At 69.5% G+C, this 20782-nt stretch overlaps 3 protein-coding genes across 4 annotated transcripts; 1 reads left to right on the forward strand and 2 right to left on the reverse strand.

Annotated features, from left to right (window-relative positions):
* Window positions 1-986: 986 nt before the first annotated feature.
* On the reverse strand, window positions 987-7316 carry STRN4 (striatin 4). Of its 2 annotated transcripts, none has more exons than XM_080608746.1 (17): window positions 7075-7316; window positions 5845-5948; window positions 5678-5751; window positions 5512-5593; window positions 5262-5402; window positions 4970-5129; window positions 4740-4878; window positions 4533-4634; window positions 4318-4433; window positions 3705-3880; window positions 3563-3610; window positions 3323-3444; window positions 3064-3237; window positions 2834-2974; window positions 2642-2740; window positions 2447-2533; window positions 987-1243 (listed from the first exon to the last, which is right to left on the reverse strand). In XM_080608746.1, the coding sequence occupies exons 1-17, from the start codon at window positions 7267-7269 to the stop codon at window positions 1074-1076; spliced, it is 2130 nt and encodes a 709-aa protein (XP_080464872.1). In that variant the 5' UTR covers window positions 7270-7316; the 3' UTR covers window positions 987-1073. The 2 variants fall into 2 exon arrangements, with proteins under 2 accessions (XP_080464872.1, XP_080464873.1); XM_080608747.1 differs by having other exon boundaries at window positions 988-1243; window positions 5512-5590.
* A 2271-nt stretch (window positions 7317-9587) lies between these two features.
* On the forward strand, window positions 9588-11702 carry FKRP (fukutin related protein). Its single transcript, XM_080608748.1, is given in 3 exon segments — window positions 9588-9694; window positions 10025-10707; window positions 10709-11702. Coding segments are annotated over 2 exon segments (1470 nt in total). The 5' UTR covers window positions 9588-9694; window positions 10025-10183; the 3' UTR covers window positions 11655-11702.
* Window positions 11703-12376: 674 nt separating this feature from the next.
* Window positions 12377-15400, reverse strand: AP2S1 (adaptor related protein complex 2 subunit sigma 1). The gene is made up of 5 exons (XM_080608749.1): window positions 15281-15400; window positions 13812-13961; window positions 12964-13077; window positions 12783-12842; window positions 12377-12695 (listed from the first exon to the last, which is right to left on the reverse strand). The coding sequence occupies exons 1-5, from the start codon at window positions 15281-15283 to the stop codon at window positions 12594-12596; spliced, it is 429 nt and encodes a 142-aa protein (XP_080464875.1). The 5' UTR covers window positions 15284-15400; the 3' UTR covers window positions 12377-12593.
* Window positions 15401-20782: the final 5382 nt, after the last annotated feature.

Genomic DNA, 20782 nt, shown 5'->3' on the forward strand with positions numbered 1-20782 from the left:
GGCCCACGGGGGGGGCCCCGGGGGGGTCCCGGACTATCACACGGTGATAAGGCGGCGGTGACGAGCCCCCGGGGGGGGGACGCGGGGACGGGGGGGGGGGGGGACACGTCAGGGCTGTACAAATATACAAGGGGGGGCCCCCGCTGTGTTTGTTTTTTTTTGGGGGGGGGGGCCCAGCCCCAGGGTAGTGTTGGGGGGGGGGGGCAGGGCTCGGAGCCTGCAGTGCCCCCCCCCCCCGGCCGCCCCCAGGGGCATTGAACCTCTAAGTGCCCCTGGGGGGGGGGGGAGGGGGGGCAAGATGAGCTCCTAAGTGCCCCCGGGGGCACGTAGCGGCACCCAGGGGGGGTAAATGGAGCCTTAACTGCCCCCCCCCCCCGTAGCTGCCCCTAGGGGGTTGGTAAAGTCCATAATTGCCCCAGGAGGGGGTAAATAAGGCCCCTAACTGCCCCCGGGGGGGGGAGGGATGTAGAGCCTCCCAAGGGACCGACGTAGCCCCTAACTGCCCCCCGGGGGGGTAACAGGGCACCCCGGCGGGGTAGAAATCCCCGGGGGGGGGGGTGTAGTGTCCCCCCCCGGGGGTCAGAGAGCCCGTAACTGCCCCCCGGGGGGGGGGCAGGATAAGGACTGTAACTGCCCCTGGGGGTGGGGGGGGGATGGAGAGTCCCTGAAGGGTAGAGCTCACAACTGCCCCCTGGGGTGGGGGGGGGGGGAAGCCCCCAGTTGCCCCCAGCGGGGCAGGCAGAGCCCACAGCTGCCCTGGGGGGGCAAACAGAGCCCTTAACTGCCCCGGGGGGGGTACGCAGAGCCCCCCCCCACCCCCGGGGAGTAGAGGGAGCCCCTATAACTGCCCCTGGGGGGGGCGGGGGGGGGGATGCAGAGCCCTTAGCTACCCCTGGGGGTACGGAGAGCCCCCCCCCGGGGACCAGACGGAGCCAGGAGCAGCCCCGGGGGGGTGGGGGGGGGGACACACGCAGAGCCCCGAAGCCCCCCCCCCAGCGCCTGGGGGGCACCGGGACCTCCTGGGGGGGGGGGGGGGTAACAAAGCGCCCCCCCCCCCAGCCCTCGTCCCCGCGTCAGACGAAGACCTTGGCCAAGGCGTCGGCGCCGGCGCTGGCGCTGAGCGCGCGGCGGGGGTGGAAGGCGACGGCGTGCACGGCCTCCTCGTGCTTCTTGCGGTGCGCCGTCAGCTCCTGCACGCACGTCTTGTGGGCCAGGTGCCAGAGGCGCAGCGAGCAGTCGTGGCCTGCCGGGGGGGGAGGGGGGGGCGAGGTGGTTTTTTTTGGGGTGGGGGTGGGGGGAGGCTCGAGGCGGGGGGCGAGGGGGCGGATGCGGGCGTCACGGTGCTGGGAGGGCGGTCGGGGACGCGGGGCGGGGGGCAGCGGGAGCGGAGACCCCACAGGCTCGCCCCGGAAGTGAGAGGCTGGGGAGGGGGACGGGGACACAGCCGCAGGGACGGGGACGTGGCCTCGGGGACGAGGACATAGCCTTGAGGATGTGGCCGTGGCCTTGGGCACAGGGACATGGCCTTGGGGACAGGGACATGGCCTTGGGGTCAGGGATGTGGCCTCGGGGACGAGGCCACGGCCTTGGGGACGTGGCTGTGGCCTTGGGGACAAGGATGTGGCCTCGGGGATGGGGACGAGGTCTCGGGGATGGGGACACAGCCTTGGGGACGTGGCTGTGGCCTCAGGGATGGGGATGTGGCCTCAGGGACTGGGATGTGGCCTTGGGGACAAGGCCACGGCCTTGGGGACGTGGCTGTGGCCTTGGGGACAAGGATGTGGCCTCGGGGATGGGGACGGGGCCTCGGGGACGGGGACGAGGTCTCGGGGATGGGGACATGGCCTCGGGGACAGGGACACAGCCTTGGGGACATGGCTGTGGCCTCAGGGATGGGGATGTGGCCTCAGGGACTGGGATGTGGCCTTGGGGACATGGCTGTGGTCTTGGGGACAAGGATGTGGCCTCAGGGACGAGGACACAGCCTCGGGGACGTGGCCATGGCCTCGGGGACAGGGACGTGGCCTCGGGGATGAGGACATGGATTCGGGGACGTGGCCATGGCCTTGGGGACAGGGACGTGGCCTTGGGGACAGGGACGTGGCCTCAGGGATGAGGACATGGCTTCGGGGACGGGGATGTGGCCTCAGGGACGTGGACGAGGCCTCGGGGACTGGGATGTGGCCTCAGGGATGGGGACGAGGCCTCGGGGATGAGGACATGGCCTCGGGGACAGGGACAAGGCCTCGGGGACAGGGACATGGCTTGAGGGACAGGGACGTGGCCTTGGGGATGGGGACGTGGCCTCGGGGACGGGGACAAGGCCTTGGGGATGGGGACATGGCTCCAGGGACGGGGACAAGGCCTCGGGGACATGGCTTTGGGGACGGGGACGAGGCCTCGGGGACGGGGACGAGGCCTCGGGGACGGGGCCACGGTCACTCACTGCCGGACATGAGGAAGACGCCGTTGGGGTCGACGGCCAGGCAGGTGACGGCGTCCAGGTGGGCCACCATGGAGTGCACGACTTTCCCTGGCGCCACGAGGCGGGGAGGAGGCGGCGGTGACAAGGCTGTCCCCAGCGCCCCCCCCCAACCCCCCCCCCCCAGCCTCGTTAGGGCTAACGAGGCCGCGGCGCTACCTGTCCGGTTGTCGAGGAAGCGGATGCCGCGGTCGTCGTTGGCGGTGATGGAGAGGGGCTGCGAGGGGTGGCTCACCACCTGGTTGATCTGGCTGCCGCCTTGGGGGAGGGGGGGGGGGCACAGGATCAGGCCCCGCCACCCCCTTGGGGACACCCGTTTGTCCCCCCCCAACCCCCCCCCGGCTCGCTCACCGCCTCCCGGCCGCGCCTCCAGCGTCAGCAGGGGCCGAGCCGCCTCCACGTCGTAGAGCACCGCGGCGCCCGTGCGGAACGCCACCACCGCGTGCCCGGGCTCGGTGGCCGAGAAGGTGACGGAGGTGGGGACGCCGTGCTCTGCATGGGGGGGGGGCAAAACGAGGGTGAGGACGGCGCTGGGGGGGAGGGGGGGGGTTGGGGGGGGACGCCCCGCGCCCCCGGCTCACCGCTCTGGGCGTCGTAGGTGCTGAGGCAGGCGGCGGCGGCGTCGCGCCGCGGGTCCCAGAGGCGCACGGTGCCGTCGGCCGAGCAGGAGGCCAGGCGGTCGCCGGCGGGGTTGAAGGCCAGGCCCCACACCGCGTCCCCGTGGCCCTCCAGGACGCCGCTGAGCACCCCGGGGTCTGGGGACGGCCGGAAACGTCACGTCGTGACCCCCCCACCCCCCCCCAAAGCGTGCCGCCCCGGCGAGGGGAGCGGGGCACCCACCGTAGCCGTCGTAGGGATCCATGTCGAGGTCGGGCAGGCGCCAGCGGCGGATGCAGGCGTCCACGCCGCCGCTGCAGCACAGCGCGCTGTCCCGGCCCATGGCCACGGCCAGCACCGGGCCCCTGCGGGGACGGGGTGACACCGGAGGGGTGACACGGGGCCAGGGGCGGCCCCGAAGCTCGCCCCCGTGGGGGCCCCGCGCCCCTCGCGGCGGTGCCGCCGCCGCCGCCGGCCCCCCACCTGTGCCCGCGGAAGGCGTACACCGGCTCCACGTCCAGCGCCGCGTTCCTGCGGGAGGGGACAGCGAAAGGGGGGTCACCCCCGCACCTCGGGGGGTGCCCGGCAGCCCCCCCCCGTCCCCGTCCCCGTCCCCGGCACCCACTTTTTGGCCGCGACGGTCTTCTGGAGGTTCCAGAGCTTGAGGGTGCCGTCCTCGGAGGCGGTGAGCAGGGCGGCCTCGGCCGGGTGGAAGGCCAGGCCCCGCACGGCGTCGTAGTGGCTGCGCAGCGTGAATTTGGGGTTCCACGTCTTCTTCAGGGCGTCCCGGCCCTCCGAGAGCTGCGGGGGGGCGCGGGGGGGACGGCTGAGGGGGACGGGCGGCGGCGCCCCCGGGTTTGGGGTTTTTTTCCCACCCCGAAGCGCCGCCGAGAGGTTTGAGGAAGGGAGCGGAGGGACGCGGCGGGGAGCCGGGTGCTCGAGGGGGCGTGGGTGCGTGGGGCAGACATCGCCGGGGGGTGGTGGTGGGGGACAGCCGAGCCCGGGGGACACTCGGGGGGGGACAGCGGGGCTCGTTTTGGGGGTATAGGAAAGCCGAGGGGACCCTCGTGAAGCGGTTTGGGGACGTACGGGGCGAGGGCAGAGCCAAGGGGACGGACGCTCGGGGCGACATCTGGGAACGTCCCGCGGCACGGGGGGGAAACGGGGCTGAGGGGGGACGCTCGGGGCCCATTTTGGGGACGGGACAGGGAAGGACGGGGTCGAGGGGGGGGCCTCACGTCGCAGCTGAGCTCGTTGTCGTTGGTGACCGTCAGGTCGGCCAGGTCCCCCAGGCTGACGGCGCCGCCGCCGATGCTGTCCATGATGAAGACGTCGGAGGAGAGGCCGAGGGACCCTGCGGGGCGGCGCGGCTCAGGGTGGCCGGGGCTGGGGGTTTGGGGGGGGGACAAGGACACGCGGCGGGGGGGGGGGGACGCGACACCGGGGACCGTACCCTCGTGCGCGCGCGGCTGCCCCGACCCGGCCGGTTTCGGGGGGAGCCCGTCCACGTCCCGCAGGTCGGCCAGCATCCCCTGCAGCCGCACCCGGCGGCTCTCTGCGGGGACACGGGCGTCAGGGCTGCCTTCGGAGGGCGCCGCGGCGCCCCCCCCTTCCCCCCCCCCTAAAATTTTACGTGTGTCCCCCCCCCGGACCTGCTCACCGAGCTCGCCGCCCTCCCCGGCCCGCCGGCCGTCCCCGTTGTCCCCGGAGCCCAGGAAGTCGAACTCGTTGAGGGCGTCCTCGGAGTCGTCGTCCTCGTCCTCGTCCTCCACCTCGGGCAGCAGGGGCTTGGGGGGGAGCTGCGACAGAAGGGGGGGGTCAAGACCCGTTTCGGGGCACCCCCGAACCAGGGCCGCGTCCCCGGGGGTTGGGGGGGGGGGGGCCGCTCGCCTTTACTCGCTGCTTCTTGTGCTGCCGCGGGGGCTCGGCGGGGGGGCCGTCGGCGTCCTCCTCGTCCTCGTCGCTGTCCTCGTCCTCGCAGGAGCGCAGGAAGGGGACCTGCTCCAGCACCGAGCCCCCCCCGCGCTCCTTCGCCTCCTTCCCCGCGTTCCTGCGGGGCGGGGGGGGGGGGGGACACGACACAAGCCACGGGGCTGCAGCCCCCTCCCCGCCGCGAAACGACCCCCCCCCCAAACCCCCAAAATAAACCCTATAAGCCCCCCCCCCCCCGTCCCCTCCTCACCTCTGGATCTGCTCCTCGATGCGGCGCACCAGCAGCGAGTCCCCCCCCCCGGGGCCGGGGGGGCCGCGGGCCAGCAGCGCCCGCACGCGCCGCGAGCGCATGTCCAGGATGGTGTCGCTGTACCCCACCTCCTCCAGGTACCTACGGGGGGGGGGGGCGCACGCTGAGGGAGCCCCCCCCCCAAAAAAATACCACCCCCCAAAAAATACCACCCCCCAAAATGCGTGTCCCCCCCCGCCATTGCACTCACTGCCGCAGCAGCTGCCGGCCCTCCTTCCACGCCAGCGGGCCGCCCTCCAGCGCCGCCGCCTCCAGGGGGCCGTTGGGGGCTGCTGGGGGGGGGGGGGCACAATTTGGGGGTCAAGGGGGGGCCCCCCAAAAGTCTGCGCCCCCCCCATGAGCACCTCGACACGCACCCGGCTCCGGCGCTTCCGCCTTCTTGTCCCCCGGCGCCGGCTCGGTGCCGAATTTCAGCTTGTGGTACTTGGACCTGGGGGGGGGGGGGGGGGACACGGGGACGCTCGTGGGGACCCCGAAATTTTTTGGGGGGCCCCCCCAACCCCCCCCCCCCCCCCGCACCCACCTCTCCTGCTTGAGGGCGTACTCCAGCATCTTGATGCGCCGCACCAGGTCCGTCTTCAGGTTCTCCTGGCCCTTGCGCTCGCCCTGCAGGAAGGCCACCTGCGCCTGCGGGGACACGGCGGGGACACCGTGGGGACACGGCGGGGACACGGCGGGGACACCCTGGGGACACCGCGGGGACACCCTGGGGACACCGCACCCCCCCCCCAGGAGCCGGGGACAAGGTGCTGAGGCTGCTTGGGGTGGTGGGGGGGACGACGACGGGCTCCGAGCAGTCGGACGGGAGCTGGCCCCAAGGCTGGGGGTGGCACGGTGACACCGGTGTCCCCAGGACTGGGGGTGGCACGGTGACACCGGTGTCCCCAGGACTGGGGGGTGACACCGGTGTCCCCAAGGCTGGGGGTGGGCACGGTGACACCGGTGTCCCCAAGGCTGGGGGTGGGCACGGTGACACCGGTGTCCCCAGGACTGGGGCTGGCACGGTGACACCGGTATCCCCAGGGCTGGGGGTGGCACCGGTGTCCCCGAGGCTGGGGGGTGGCACAGTGACACTGGTGTCCCCAGGGCTGGGGGGGGTCACGGTGACACCAGTGTCCCCAGGACTGGGGGTGACACCAGTGTCCCCGAGGCTGGGGGGCTGGCACGGTGACACCGGTATCCCCAGGACTGGGGGTGGCACGGTGACACCGGTGTCCCTGAGGCTGGGGGGGTGGCACGGTGACACCGGTGTCCCCAGGACTGGGGGTGGCACCGGTGTCCCCGAGGCTGGGGGGGTGGCACAGTGACACCAGTGTCCCCAAGCCTGGGGGTGGCACCAGTGTCCCCGAGGCTGGGGGGTGGCACGGTGACACCGGTGTCCCCAGGGCTGGGGGTGGCACGGTGACACCGGTGTCCCCACGGCTGGGGGTGGCACGGTGACACCGGTGTCCCCACGGCTGGGGGTGGGCACGGTGACACCGGCGTCCCCAAGACCCGGTGGTGCCCCCGGTGCCCCCCCCCCTCCCCCCGGTGCCCCCCCCTCCCCCCGGTGCCCCCCCTCCCCCGGTGCCGCCCCCTCCCCCCCGGTGCCGCCGTCCCGGTGCCCGCCCCCTCCCCACCCCCCCCGTCCCGGCGGCCATTTCCTCCCAAGATGGCGGCGGCGGCGGCCCCGGTAACCCCCTGACGACGGCCCCGGTAACTCTCCCCCCCCCCTCCCGGTAACTCCCCCCCCCCCCCCCCCGGTTCCCGGTACCTGCAGCTCTGCCCGCTCCGCCTCCCAGCGCCCCTTCTCGGCCTCGAAGCGAGCCCACTCGTGCTGGATGAAGTGCAGGATGCCCGGCAGGCTCAACCCGCCGCGGCCCGCCGCTTCCGTGCCACCGGCACCGGGACCGGGACCGGGGGGGGGCGGCTGGGCCCTGGGCGCCGCCGCCGCCCGCTCCGCCGCCATCACGGCTGCCACAAAGGGAGCCGCGGCGCCGCCGCTTCCTGCCACAAAGGGAGCCGGAAGTGGGGGGGGGGGAGGGAAGAAGAAGGGGGGGGGGCGGGACGCGCGTTGCCACGGCGACGGCGCCCGCGGGCGGTACGGGGCGGGGGGGGGGGGGGGCTATGGGGCGTTATGGGGCGTTATGGGGTAGGTGGGGGGCGTTATGGGGCGTTATAGGGCGAGTGGGGGGCGTTGGGCAGCGTTATGGGGCGTTATGGGGCGTTATGGGGTAGGTGGGGGGCGTTATGGGGCGGGTGGGGGGCGTTGGGGGGCGTTATGGGGCGTTATAGGGCGGGTGGGGGGCGTTATGGGGCATTATGGAGCGTTATAGGACAAGTGGGGGGCGTTATGGGGCGTTATGGGGCGGGTGGGGGGCGTTATGGGGCAGGTGGGGGGCGTTATGGGGCGGGTGGGGGGCATTATGGGGCGTTATAGGGCGAGTGGGGGGCGTTGGGCAGCGTTATGGGGCGGGCGGGGGGCGTTATAGGGTGTTATAGGGTGTTATGGGGCAGGTGGGGGGCGTTATAGGGCATTATGGGGCGTTATAGGACAAGTGTGGGGCGAGTGGGGGGCGTTATGGGGCGGGTGGGGGGCGTTGGGGGGCGTTATGGGGCAGGTGGGGGGCGTTATGAGGCAGGTGGGGGGCGTTATGGGGCATTATAGGGCGAGTGGGGGGCGTTGGGGAGCGTTGTGGGGGCGTTATGGGGCGGGCGGGGGACGTTATAGGGTGTTATAGGGTGTTATGGGGCAGGTGGGGGGCGTTATAGGGCATTATGGGGCGTTATAGGACAAGTGTGGGGCGTTATGGGGCGTTATGGGGCGAGTGGGGGGCGTTATGGGGCAGGTGGGGGGCGTTATTGGGTGTTATGGGGCGCTATAGGGCAGGTGGGGGGCGTTATTGGGCGTTATGGGGTGAGTGGGGGGCGTTATGGGGTGTTATAGGGTATTTGGGGAGCGTTATGAGGTGTTATGGGGCGTTATGGGGCGGGCGGGGGGCGTTATAGGACAAGTGTGGGGCGAGTGGAGGGCGTTATGGGGCGGGTGGGGGGCGTTGGGGGGCGTTATGGGGTAGGTGGGGGGTGTTATGGGGCGTTATGGGGCACTATAGGGCAGGTGGGGGGCGTTATGGGGCATTATGGGGTGAGTGAGGGGTGTCATGGGGCAGGTGGGGGGCGTTATGGGGCGTTATAGGGTGAGTGGGGGGCGTTATGGGGCGGGTGAGGGCATTATGGGGTAGGTGGGGGGCGTTATGGGGTAGGTGGGGGGGCGTTATGGGGCGTTATAGGGCATTTGGGGAGCGTTATGGGGCGTTATGGGGTAGGTGGGGGGCGTTATGGGGCATTATGGGGCGGGTGGGGGGCGTTATGGGGCATTATGGGGTAGGTGGGAGGCGTTATGGGGCATTATAGGGTGAGTGGGGGGCGTTATGGGGCAGGTGGGGGGCATTATGGGGTAGGTGGGGGGCGCTATGGGGCGTTATAGGGTGTTATGGGGCAGGTGGGGGGCGTTTTAGGGCAGCTGTGGGGCGCTATGGGGCGTTACAGGGTATTATGGGGCAGCTGTGGGGCGTTATGGGGCGGGTGTGGGGTGCTGGGGGGCGTTATAGGGGCTGGGGCGGGAGCTCCAAGGGGTGGGGGCCTAAAGGCTGCCTATAGGGCCTAAAGGGTGGCTATAGGGCCACTGTAGAGCGCTTATAGGGTCTAAAGGGCGACTATAGGGCCTCTGTAGGGCACTTATAGGGCCTAAAGTGTGGCTATAGGGTCTCTGTAGGGTGCCAACAGGGAAACGAGGGGGCTATGGGGGCTGTATGGTGCGGGGGGGCTGGGAGCGGGAGCTAAGAGGGCTGTAAGGGAGGGGGTCAGGGGCTATAGGGGACAGGGGGGGCACAAGGCCTATAGAGGGTTATAGGTGAGCTATAGGTTATGGGGGATGGGGAGCTTGGGGGCAGGAGCTCTCAGGGAGGGGAGTGGGGACTATAGGAGTGGGGTGTAGGGGGCCTATAAAGCGCCTATAGGGTCCCTGTAGGGCACCTATAGGGTCTCTATAGGGCAGCTATAGGGAAACGAGAGGGCTATGGGGTCCATAGGGTTAGGGAGGGGCTGGGAGTGGCAGCTAAGGGGGCTCTAAGGGGGTTGAGGCTGGGTGCTATAGGGGACGGGGGGGCACAGGGCCTATAGGGCAGCTATAGGGGGGGCTACGGGACTGTAGGGGATGGGGGGGCTGGAGATAAGAGCCGAGGGGGCTGCAAGGGAGGGATGGGAGCCATATGGGATGGGGGACTTATAGCGGTGTATAAGGGCGTGTCGATGCGCGTGCAGACCTGTGAGGGCAGCGTATATAGGTGACCGCGGGCGTATATAGCGGCGTACACCTCTACGGAGGCGTGTAGGTGCGCAGAGAAGTGCCTGGGGACGTATAGGAGCGCGTGGGCGCGTATAGGGCGGGGTGTAGGCGTTGGTCCGCGCGCGTGTCCGTGCGCACCCGCGGCCCTCGGGACCTATGGGTGCCCCCGCCACGTACAGGCACGGCACCTATAGGTGCTGGGGGGGGGGCACAGCGTTGCTATAGAAACCAGCCATGGCAATGCACCTTGATGGGGGGGGGTCATTAATGCAGCCCCCTCGTTAGCGCGACTCCTTCATTAGTGCACCCCCCTCGTTAGCGTGACCCCCCCTCGTTAGCGCGACCCCTTCATAAACGCTTTTTTCCCCCCCCGCAGCGCTGCCGCCGAGCCCCCGACCGCCCCCCCCGGCTCACCGTGACCCCCCCCGGCTCGAGACCTCGTTAATTAACGGGGGGGGGGGGCTCACCATGACCCCCCCCGGTGAGAGACTTCGTTAATTAACGGGGGGGGGACGACCCCAAGCCCATCACCGCCATGCGCCTGACGCCGTGCCAGGCGGCCCTGGCGGGGGCCATCGGCCTCAACCTCCTCCTCCTCTACTGCGCCTGGCTGCGGCCGGGGGGGGGGCCTCCGGCAGCGCGCTGCCGCCCCCCCCGCGAGCTCCCCGGCGTCACCGTGCTGCTGCGGGAGTTCGAGGACTTCGAGAACGACGTGGCCGGCACCGCGCGCTCCTTCGCCGCCCTCCCGCTGCCCGTGCTGGTGGCGGCCGAGGCGGCCCCCTACCCGCCCGTCCCGCTGCCCCCCGGGGCGCGGGTGCTGCTCCTGCGCCCCGCTCCCGACCGCCCCCCCCGGGACTCGCGCCCCGAGCTCCACGTCCGCACCCGCCACGTGGCGCTGGTCCCCGACGGCGCCCGAGCCCGACCGGGGCTGCTGGACCGCATGCGGGCGGCGCTGGAGGCCGGGGGGGACGCCCGGGTGGTGGCGGCGCCCGTTGGGACGGAGCCGCTGCGGTGCCTGGGCTTGCGCGTGGAGCTGCGCGAGTGGACGGCGCGCTACGGCCCCGGGGGGGCCGGGGGGGGCGGCCTGCGGGGCCGTGGAAGGGGCGGCCGTGCTGCTGCTGCGCACCCGCGACCTCTTCAACCTCTCCTTCCCGCTGGCTCGCCCGCTGCCCACCGCCCTCTTCGTGCAGGCGGCGCTGCGGGGCTGGGGGGTGCGGGTGCTCCCCGAAGCTTTCCCCGCCGCCCCGGCCCCCCCGGCTAACCCCCACAACCGGTGGAAAGCCGAGAGCTTGGCGGGGGCCCGGCGGCGGCGGCTGCTGCGCGAGCTGGGCATCAAGCGGGAGGTGCTGGCGGACGGGCGGGAGCGCTGGTACGGCTGCGGCAAGGAGACGGCGCGCTGCTTCGGCACCGTGCACGCCCGCACGCCCCAGTACCTCCTGGCGGGGCGCTGGACCCCGCCGTGCTGCCTGCGGGCGCTGCGCGAGACCGCCCGGCACGTGGCCGGGGCGCTGGAGGCCGCCGGCGTGCGGTACTGGTTGGAGGGGGGCTCGCTGCTGGGCGCCGTGCGCCTGCGGGACATCATCCCCTGGGACTACGACGTGGACCTGGGCATCTACCGGGAGGACGCCGGCAAGTGCCGGTGGCTGCGGGAGGCGGCGGCGGGAGGCGGCGCGGTGGAGGACGCCGAGGGCTTCGTCTGGGAGAAGGCGGCCGAGGGGGACTTCTTCCGCGTGCACTACAGCCGCGCCAACCGGCTGCACGTCGACCTGTGGCCCTTCTACGCCCGCGCCGGGGTGATGACCAAGGACACGTGGCTGGGGCACCCGCAGGACGTGGAGTTCCCCGAGCGCTTCCTGCGCCCGCTGGTGCCGCTGCCCTTCGCCGGCTTCACCGCCATGGCGCCCAACAACGCCCGCGCCTTCCTCGAGCTCAAGTTCGGCCCGGGGGCCGTCGAGAACCCCGAGTACCCCAACCCCGCCGTGAAGCGCTTGGGGCAGGGGGAGTGAGGGGCCCGCACCCCCCCCCCCCCAATAAACCCTCGTGTGACACCCGCAGGGCTCCCGCGCGGCTCCTTCGCGCCCCTAAACCCCCCCCTAAGACAACCCCGGGGGCTCCTGGACATCCCTTGAGGGGGGCGCAGCCATCCCGGGGGGGGTCCTCTGGTGCCACCCTACCCGTCCCCAGCCACCCCAGGGGTACCCCGTCCATCCTGGGGGGGCCCCAGGGCCGTCCCTGGTCACCCCGAGGGGTCCCATCCATCCTGGGGGGGCCCCCAAGGCCGTCCCTGGTCACCCCGAGGGGTCCCGTCCATCCTGGGGGGGCCCCAGGGCAATCCCCGGTCACCCCAAGGGGTCCCGTCCATCCTGGGGGGGCCCCAGGGCAATCCCTGGTCACCCCGAGGGGTCCCGTCCATCCTGGGGGGGCCCCAGGGCCATCCCCGGTCACCCCGAGGGGTCCCCAGCGACTCCCAGGGGGCCTCCGTCCACCCTGGGGGGTCCCCGCATCACCCCCCCCCCCTCCCCGCAGCCCAAGGGACCCTTGGGGGTCCTCAGTCGTGTCCCCCCCCCCAAGTCATCAGCCTGTGGGGACGGGGACACGAGCAGACGGGGCAGGGGGGGACAGAGGCGGGGGCACGGCGACGCGGGGACCCCCCCGGGGACCCCAGCAGGGCGAGGGGCGTCCCCTCGTTGTGTGTCCCCCCCCACACACACACACGCGGGGGCTCCGGCACATCACAGCCACGTTTATTCACGACACGACGACGGCGGGGGGGGGCTGGTCCCTTTTGGGGTGGGGGGGTTGGCGGGGGGGGGGGCCCTTCCCCGTTCCATTTGCGCAGAGGGAAGCCCGCAGCCCCCCCCGCCCCCCCCAACGGCTCCCCCCGGCTCCGGCCGAAGAGGAGGAGGAGGAGGAAGGCCAGAGGGGGGGGTGGGGGGGGGGGGCGATCACTCCAACGACTGCAGCATCAGGAGCTGCTTGAGCACCTTCGTCTGGCTCGTCTCCCGGATCTCGCCGGCCAGGAACATCTCGTCCACCACCGTGTAGACCTGCGGGTGGGGGGGCGTGAGGGGAGACCCCCAAACCGTCCCCCCCCCCCAAAAAAATTTAGGGGCAGGAGCTCCCCGCGCCCTCACCTTGTAGAAGTTGAAGACCAGGTCGAGCTCGCAGACGTTGTGGAAATACTCGTTGAGGACCTGCGGGGAGGGAAGGAGCAGCGGGCAGGATCGGGCCGCCCCCCCCCCGGTGTGGGGGGGTGTGGGGGGGTCAGCGGTAAGGCGGCGGGGGCGGGACGGGGCCCCCGGGGCCCCCACCGACCTCCACGAAGTTGTGGATGGCTTCCAGGTAGGCCAGGTTGTTGTCGGTGACGTCGACGCAGATGCAGAAGTAGAGCCCCGCGTAGCGGCGGTAGATGATCTTGAAGTTGCGGAACTACGGGGGAGGAAACGGGGGGGGGGAGAAAAAACAGGAGGAAAAAGCGAAATAAATAAATAAATAAATAAATAAATAAATAAATAAATAAATAAATAAAATAAATAAAAGGGAACTGGGAGAAGTAGGGCCCCGGTAGCGCCGGTAGGTGATCTTGAAGTCATGAAACTACGGGGGAGGAAAACGGGGGGGAGAAAAAACAGGAGGAAAAGCAAAAAAAAATAAAAAAAAATAAAAAAAAAGGGAACTGGGAGGACCGGGCAATCGCAGCCCTCGGGTTCGGGGCCATGGGGAGGAAATGGGGAGGGTGGGGAGGGAGAAAAAACAGGAGGAAAAGCAAAATTAAAGAAATAAATAAAATAAAAGGGGACTGGGAGGACCGGGCAATCGCAGCCCTCGGGTTCGGGGCCACGGGGGAGGAAATGGGGAGGGTGAGGAGGGAGAAAAAACAGGAGGAAAAGCAAAATAAATAAATAAATAAATAAATAAATAAATAAAATAAAAGGGGACTGGGAGGACCGGGCAATCGCAGGCCTCGGGTTCGGGGCCACGGGGGGAGGAAATGGGGAGGGTAGGGGGGAGAAAAAACAGGAGGAAAAGCAAAATAAATATATAAATAAAATAAAAGGGGACTGGGAGGACCGGGCAATTGCAGCCCCCGGGTTGGGGTTCGGGGCCGGGCAGCCGCGGGGGGAGGATTGGAGGGCAGAAGCGGCGGGTTTCGGGGGCGTCACCTCCACGAAGTTGGTGTGCTTGGCGTCGCGCACGGTGACGACGGCGTGCACCTCCTCGATCAGCTTCTGCTTCTCGTCGTCGTCGAACTGCATGTACCACTTGGCCAGGCGGGTCTTCCCGGCCCGGTTCTGGATCAGGATGAAGCGGATCTGCCCCGGGGGGGGGACACAAAAAACACAGCACTGGGGGGGGGGGGGACACAGGGAATCCTCCCCCCTCCCGTTCAGCCTCTCTCGGGGGTTTTGCTTCCCCTTCCCGGGGTATTTTGAGCCCCCCCCCCCCCCGTGTAGGGGAGCAGCCCTTAGGGTGCACCTTCCCTCCCCCCCCGCTATGAGGATCCTACAGGGGTGCTCCGCGGCCGCCCGGCCCCACGGGGCACCCCAAAATCTCCCCCCCCCTATAGGGGCGCCCCCGTGGCAGGCTGCTTCCCGGATCCTACAGCGGGGTGCCCCACGGGGGGCCCCGAAGCTCTCCCCATCCCCATAGGGAGCTTGCAACGGGGCACCCCAACATCCCCCCCCCCCAAAACCTCCCCCTATAGGGACGCTACAAAGGGCCCCCCCCAGTGACTCAGCCCCGCAGGGCACCACAGTATCTCCCCTATAGGGACCCCCATAACGGGGTGACCCCTGGGGCACCCTAAGGCCTCCAAAACCCCACAGGGAGCTTGCGATGGGGCACCCCAAAGCCCCCCCCCCATAGGTCCCCCTACAAAGGGGACCCCCCAAACGTCTCAGCCCCCTGGGGCACCCAAACATCTCCCCTACAGGGACCCTATAAGGACCCATGGGGCAAACCTGTTTGGGGGGGGATCCCTGGGGCACCCCAACGCCCCCCCCAAAACCTCCCCATAGGGGCACTACAAAGGGGACCCCCCCCAAACATCTCCCCTATAGGGACCCTATAATGACCCTATAAGGACCCACGGGGCAAACCTGCTTGGGGGGGGACCCCTGGGTCACCCCAACGCGCCCCCCCCCCAAGACCCCCCCAATAGGGGCACTACAAAGGGGACCCCCCCAAAGTCTCAGCCCCATGGGGCACCCAAAAATCTCCCCTATAGGGACCCTATAACGACCCTATAATGACCCATGGAACACATCTGCTTGGGGGGGGGGACCCCTGGGGCACCCCAATTCCCCCCCCCAAGGCCCCCCCCCCATAGGGACACTACAAAGGGGACCCCCCCCGAACGTCTCAGCCCCATGGGGCACCCAAACAGCTCCCCTATAGGGACCCATGGGGCAAACCTGCTTGGGGGGGGACCCCTGGGGCACCCCAACGCCCCCCCTCAAGGCCCCCCCCATAGGGACACTACCAAGGGGACCCCCCCAGACCCCCGTAGGGGAAGGCCCCCGCGCAGACCGGCCCCATAGGGCCCCCCCCGGTACCGTGGCCCTATGGGAGCCCCTATGGGGGGGGCCCTACAGCGCCCCGCCGCCCCCCCCGGCCCCCCCCCGCTCCTCACCATGGCGCTGCCGTCCCTGCCAGGCCCCCCCCTCGCAGCTCGGCCCCCCCCGCACCGGATATCCGCTGGGCGCGCGGGGCCCGCCGGGACGCGTAGTTCCGAGCCGCGCCCTGGACTACAACTCCCAGCACGCCCCGCGCGCTCCCCCCCCCTCCCCCCCACCTCGGGGACCGTGCCCGGCCGTAGAGGGCGGCGCAGTGCGCATGCGCACCGCAAACCCCGCCCCCCTCCCTCCGTCCCTCCCCGCGGGCGCGCGCCCCGCTCGGCCCCGCCTCCCCCCCCCCCCCCCGCGCGCCACGGCCTCCCGCGCATGCGCCGCCGCCGCCGCGCGCCCCCGCGCGCGCGCCGCTGCCCGCCGCCCCCCCGGCCGTGAGGGAGGGAGGAGGAGGAGGAGGAGGAGGAGGAGGAGGGCAGGGGGAGGAAGGCGCCGCCGCCATTACAGGCCCAGCCCGCCCCGGCGGCCCCGCGGGGGGAGATGGCGCCGCCGCCGCCCGCCCCAGCCGCCGCCGCCCCCGGCCCGGCCCCGCGCCGCCGCCGCCGCCACGGTAAGGAGCGGGCAGCGCCCCCCCCCGCCCCCCCCCCCCCGCCGGGAAGGAACAATGGGGCCGGCCCCACCCCCGCCCAGGGGGTGGGGGAGGGGGCACCGGGACCCCCGCCCCGCCCCTCCCCCCGCCCCGCCCCTCCCCCAGCATCACCGGGGGGGGGTCGGTGCCGCTCCCCCCCCCCCCCCCCAAACCAGCCGTGGGCAGGGCGAGGCCGTTGTGGGGGCGGGGGGGCACCGGAGGACCCCCCCCACCCCCCTCCGTTAAGTGGGGAGGGGGAAAGGAGCCGTCACCCCCCCCCTTTAAGGACCTCCCCCCCCCCTTTTTAGGACCCCCCCTTTAAGATCCCCCCCCTTTAAGATCCCCCCCTTTAAGACCCCCCCCTTTAAGACCCCCCCCTTTAAGATCCCCCCCTTTAAGGACCCCCCCCTTTAGGACCCCCCCTTTAAGGATTCCCCCCCCCTTTAAGGACCCCCCCCTTTAGGACCCCCCCCTTTAGGACCCCCCTCCTTTAAGACCCCCCCTTTAAGACCCTCCCTTTAGGACCCCCCCCTTTAGAACCCCCCCTTAGGGACCCCACCCCTTTTAAGGATCCTTTAAGCCCCCCCCATTTAACCTGCCCCCCACTTAACCCCCCCTCAGGCTGCCCCCCCATTAAGCCCCCCCCTCCAAATCCCCCCCCTCCAAATCCCCCCCCCCTTCCCTTTAAGACCTCCCCCAGCAAGGTGATGGCTTGGGGGGGGGGGCGGCTTTAAAGCCCCCCCCCCAAAAAAATATTTGGGGGGGGGCTTCTCCCGTCCTCCCCCCCCAGCAGCTGCCCTTTAGGCTAAGGGAGAACCCCACGACTTTTGGGGGGGGGGGGGCAGAGGTGTGTCCCCCCCCCAGCAGATGGGGGCTGCAGGCTGGGGGGGGGGGCAGCACCCGTTGCCCCCCCCTGGATTCGGGGCCGAACATTTTGGGGAGGGGGCTCAAGGAGGGGGGGGGAGAGGCCCCCAGCCTCCTCGGCCTCCAGAGGAGGGCGGCCAGCGACACCCCCCCCCCCAAAAAAAAAGCCTCCAGAGCTCCGTGCCCCCCCCTTAACCCCCCCCTCAGCGCCCGAAGGCCGGCACCGGGCTCTCCGGCCTCCCTCCGGCCCATCCGGAGGCTCAGCCTCCGGCGGAGGCCCGGGGAGGACGCGGGGTTTGGGGGGGCCTCCCCCCCCCCCCCCCCCCCCGGGGGGGGCCTCCTTCACGTCCCCGGGGGGGGGACGTCGCCACCCCCGGGGCTTCGGCCTCGGGGCCCCGAAAGCGCCCGCGGCCGGGCGAGGTCGCGTGGGCCTCCGGGAGGCTTCGGCCGGGCCCCGGATCCGGAGGCTACCGGGAGGCTACCGGGAGGCTACCGGGAGGCTACTGGGAGGCTACTGGGAGGCTACTGGGAGGCTCCACGCCACAGCGGGGCCGTGTCGGGGTCTCGCCCACGTGTTGCCGCTCGGCGCCCTCCCGGCACCGCTCTCCGGCTGCCTCCCAACCTCCGCGAGGCCGCGGCCTCCCCTGGTCCCGTCCCGTCCCCCCCCGCCGCCCCGAGGCGGGACCCTCCCCAACGCCGCTCCTCCTTTTCCTTTGATTTGCAGCGATTTCGGGTTTATTTCCCATTTTTCCCCCCCCCTCGCCGTTTCCCGGCCCGCGGCCTCCTCCTCCCCCCCCCCGCCCCAGCGGCGGCCTCCCTCCGGAACGAGCCTCGGCGCCGGCCCCGCGCCCTCCGAGGGTCCCGGGGGAGCACCGGGGGCGCCGGGTCCCGGGGGGGGGCGAGCGCAGGTGCTGCGGGGCTGCGTGCCCGGCCCTAAACCTCGGCCCCAAACCGGGCCGGGAGCCTCCAACGGGAGGCCGGCCTCCGCCGGGAGCTCGGCCTCCGCAGGGCGACGCTTTCCTTTCGGGGGGATTTTAAACCCCGGGGGGGGGGGTTTAAATCCCTTTTTTATGGTTTTTTCCCCCCCTGTTTGTTTTTTTTTGCTTCCCCCCCCCCCTTTTGCAGCAAAACCCCCCCGGCTCCCCTCGGGGCTGCGACCGCCTTTGACCGAACCGCGGCGTTTTGTCCCCGAATTCCGTTTCCCCCCTTCCAGCAGGCGCCGCGCGCTCGGCGGCTGTGAGTTCCTGACGGGCTCGCTGCCCTCGTGGGCACGCGGTGCTGCTCCTTCCCCTTCCCGCGTTTAAAATAAAAATAAAAATAATAAAGCTGCTCAGCGAAATCCCCGTTCCTGGGCAAGGCGTTGGGACGTGGCCAGGTGTCTCCTGGCTGGGTCCTGTGCGTCCTTCATTCCCAGGTCGGGATTTATCCTGGGTCAGGATTTTTCCCGGGTCGGGATCCATCCCAGGTCAGGATTTATCCCGGGTCAGGATTCATCCCAGGTCGGGATTTATCCCAGATTGGGATTTATCCCGGGTCAGGATTTATCCCAGGTCGGGATTTATCCCAGGTCGGGATTCATCCCGGGTCGGGATTTATCCCAGGTCAGGATCCATCCCGGGTCAGGATTTAGCCCAGGTCGGGATTTAGCCCAGGTCGGGATTTAACCCAGGTCGGGATTTATCCCGGGTCAGGATTTATCCCGGGTCGGGATTTATCCCGGGTCGGGATTTATCCCGGGTCAGGATTTATCCCGGGTCAGGATCCATCCCAGGTCGGGATTTAACCCAGGTCGGGATCTATCCCGGGTCAGGATTTTTCCTGGGTTGGGATTTATCCCTGGTTGGGATTTATCCCAGGTCGGGATTTATCCCAGATCAGGATTTATCCCGGGTCGGGATTTATCCTGGGGTTCGGGATCTATCCCAGGTCAGGATGTATCCTGGGTCAGGATTTGTCCTGGGTCAGGATTTTATCCCAGGTCGGGATTTTATCCCAGGTCAAGATCCATCCCAGGTCGGGATCTATCCCGGGTCAGGATTCATCCCAGATCGGGATTTATCCCAGATCAGTATTTATCCCAGGTCAGGATTTATCGCAGGTCAGGATTTATCCCGGGGTTCGGGATCTATCCCAGGTCAGGATGTATCCCGGGTCAGGATTTATCCCTGCTCCGTGCGGTGCTTTCGGCGAGGGACGGGAGCTGATGGAGCGCGAGGGTGCCCACGGTGCTCCGCGTAACTCGGACCAGAAATCGGGGATCGCTCCGTGTAACGTGGACCAGAAATTGGGATCGCTCTGTGTAACGTGGACCAGAAATCGGGGATCGCTCCACGGAACATGGACCAGAAATTGGGATCGCTCCGTGTAACGTGGACCAGAAATTGGGATCGCTCCACGGAACATGGACCAGAAATCGGGGATCGCTCCGTGTAACTCGGACAAGAAAATTGGGATCGCTCCTTGTATCATGGACCAGAAATCGGGGATCGCTCCGTGTAACGTGGACCAGAAATTGGGGATCGCTCCACGGAACATGGACCAGAAAATTGGGGATCGCTCTGTGTTTCATGAACCAGAAAATTGGGATCGCTCCGTGTAACGTGGACCAGAAATCGGGGATCGCTCCGTGTAACGTGGACCAGAAATTGGGGATCGCTCCGTGTAACTCGGACCAGAAATCGGGGATCGCTCCACGGAACATGGACCAGAAGATGGGGATCGCTCCGTGTAACATGGACCAGAAATTGGGATCGCTCCGTGTAACGTGGACCAGAAATTGGGATCGCTCCACGGAACATGGACCAGAAGATGGGGATCGCTCCGTGTAACACGGACCAGAAATTCGGGACTGCTCCGTGCACCACGGACCAGACAATTGGGATCGCCAGCGGGCGACCCGTGGCCGCGGGGCCGAGGTTTGGGCGGCTGCCCGCCCCGAAGTCCCAAGAATCCCACGGAGGAAGCCGGCGGAGGCCCTGAGAACCCGTGAACGGGACCCGGCACCCGGGGGAGAACCCGCCGCCGATCCACCCGGCTTGGCCCGGTTAATTACCTTCCAGCCGGCACCGAGCTAATTGGCGCGGCCCGGGATCGGGGCGGGCGGCCTGGCGGGGCCGGGGCCGCGCTCACCCTGTGTCCTTCCTCCTTCCCCCCGCCAGATCCCCGCCGCGTTGACAGGGCCCGGCTCCCCCCCGGCGCTGACTCACCTGCCTGGGCTTGGACGTTGCCCTCGTTTTATTGGGTCGGAAAACGAGGTTTGGTCGCCGGCACCGCGGGGTAGGGCCCGGAGCCGGAGGTAAGTGACCCTGTCCCCGACCCGGCTGCGCTTGACCTTCGCCTCGCGCCTGGAGACCGCCGGTCCCCGAGGCCTCGGTGCCGGTCCCCGAGGACTTCGGTGCCGGTCCCCGAGGACTTCGGCACGGTCCCGAGGGCGCGGGGCAGAGCCGGGGAGCGAGAAGCGAGCTTTAGGGGAAGGTTTTCCTTCTCCCGCTGCGGATGCCCGCGGGGGTTTTTGGGTGGCTCCTTGCAAGGGGGTCGCAGCCTCGGGGGTATTTCCGTTCGCTCTAACTTCTCCTTCGCCGTGCCACGAGACGCGCCCCCCGATCGCGTTGGCCGGCCCCGTTAACCGCCACGGGACCGACCCCATCCCAGGGCTGCCGCGCGGCGAGCCCCGTTCCCTCCGCGGCCCCGCGCTGGGCGAGGGAGCTTTGGGGTCTGCTGAGCAAGAGCAAAACTCCCTCCCCAAAACCCCCCCCGGCCGTGACCCGCGGGGTCGCAGCCGCCTCGGCAGCTTCGCCTGTCCCCCGGCCGAAAACCCCGGTGCGGCGAGGACGCGAGGTGCCGTTTAACCGCAGCCTGGCGCTTTTATTATTATTTATTTATTTATTTATTTAATTTATTTATTTTTTATTTTCCCCTTTAGTCGGAGAGATTTAACGACCCAGCTGGGGGAGAGAGTCCAGGCCACCTGGCCCCCGGCCAACTCTTCCACCATTTAAGCCGGGAGATATTTCGCGGCCCTTAGATAAGGCGGCGGGCCGGCCTCCCCCCGAAATGCCTGAGATAAAACGCGGCC

This window comes from Anser brachyrhynchus (assembly GCF_964034855.1).
Source record: "Anser brachyrhynchus genome assembly, contig: SCAFFOLD_372, whole genome shotgun sequence".
In the NCBI taxonomy this organism is placed as follows: domain Eukaryota; kingdom Metazoa; phylum Chordata; class Aves; order Anseriformes; family Anatidae; genus Anser; species Anser brachyrhynchus.

Bases quoted from the DNA above. Each gene is read 5' to 3' on its own strand.
- STRN4 (XM_080608746.1), bottom strand. From the start codon at position 7,269: ATGGCGGCGGAGCGGGCGGCGGCGGCGCCCAGGGCCCAGCCGCCCCCC. The intron at 5,594-5,677 runs GTGCGTGTCGAG...CCCCCCCCCCAG, and splicing joins GGCGGAAGCGCCGGAGCCGG to CAGCCCCCAACGGCCCCCTG. The intron at 1,244-2,446 runs GTGAGTGACCGT...CCCCCCCGGCAG, and splicing joins CGTCTTCCTCATGTCCGGCA to GCCACGACTGCTCGCTGCGC.
- AP2S1 (XM_080608749.1), bottom strand. The intron at 13,078-13,811 runs GTGACGCCCCCG...CCTCCCCCGTAG, and splicing joins AGCACACCAACTTCGTGGAG to TTCCGCAACTTCAAGATCAT. The intron at 12,696-12,782 runs GTGAGGGCGCGG...CCCCACCCGCAG, and splicing joins TGGTCTTCAACTTCTACAAG to GTCTACACGGTGGTGGACGA.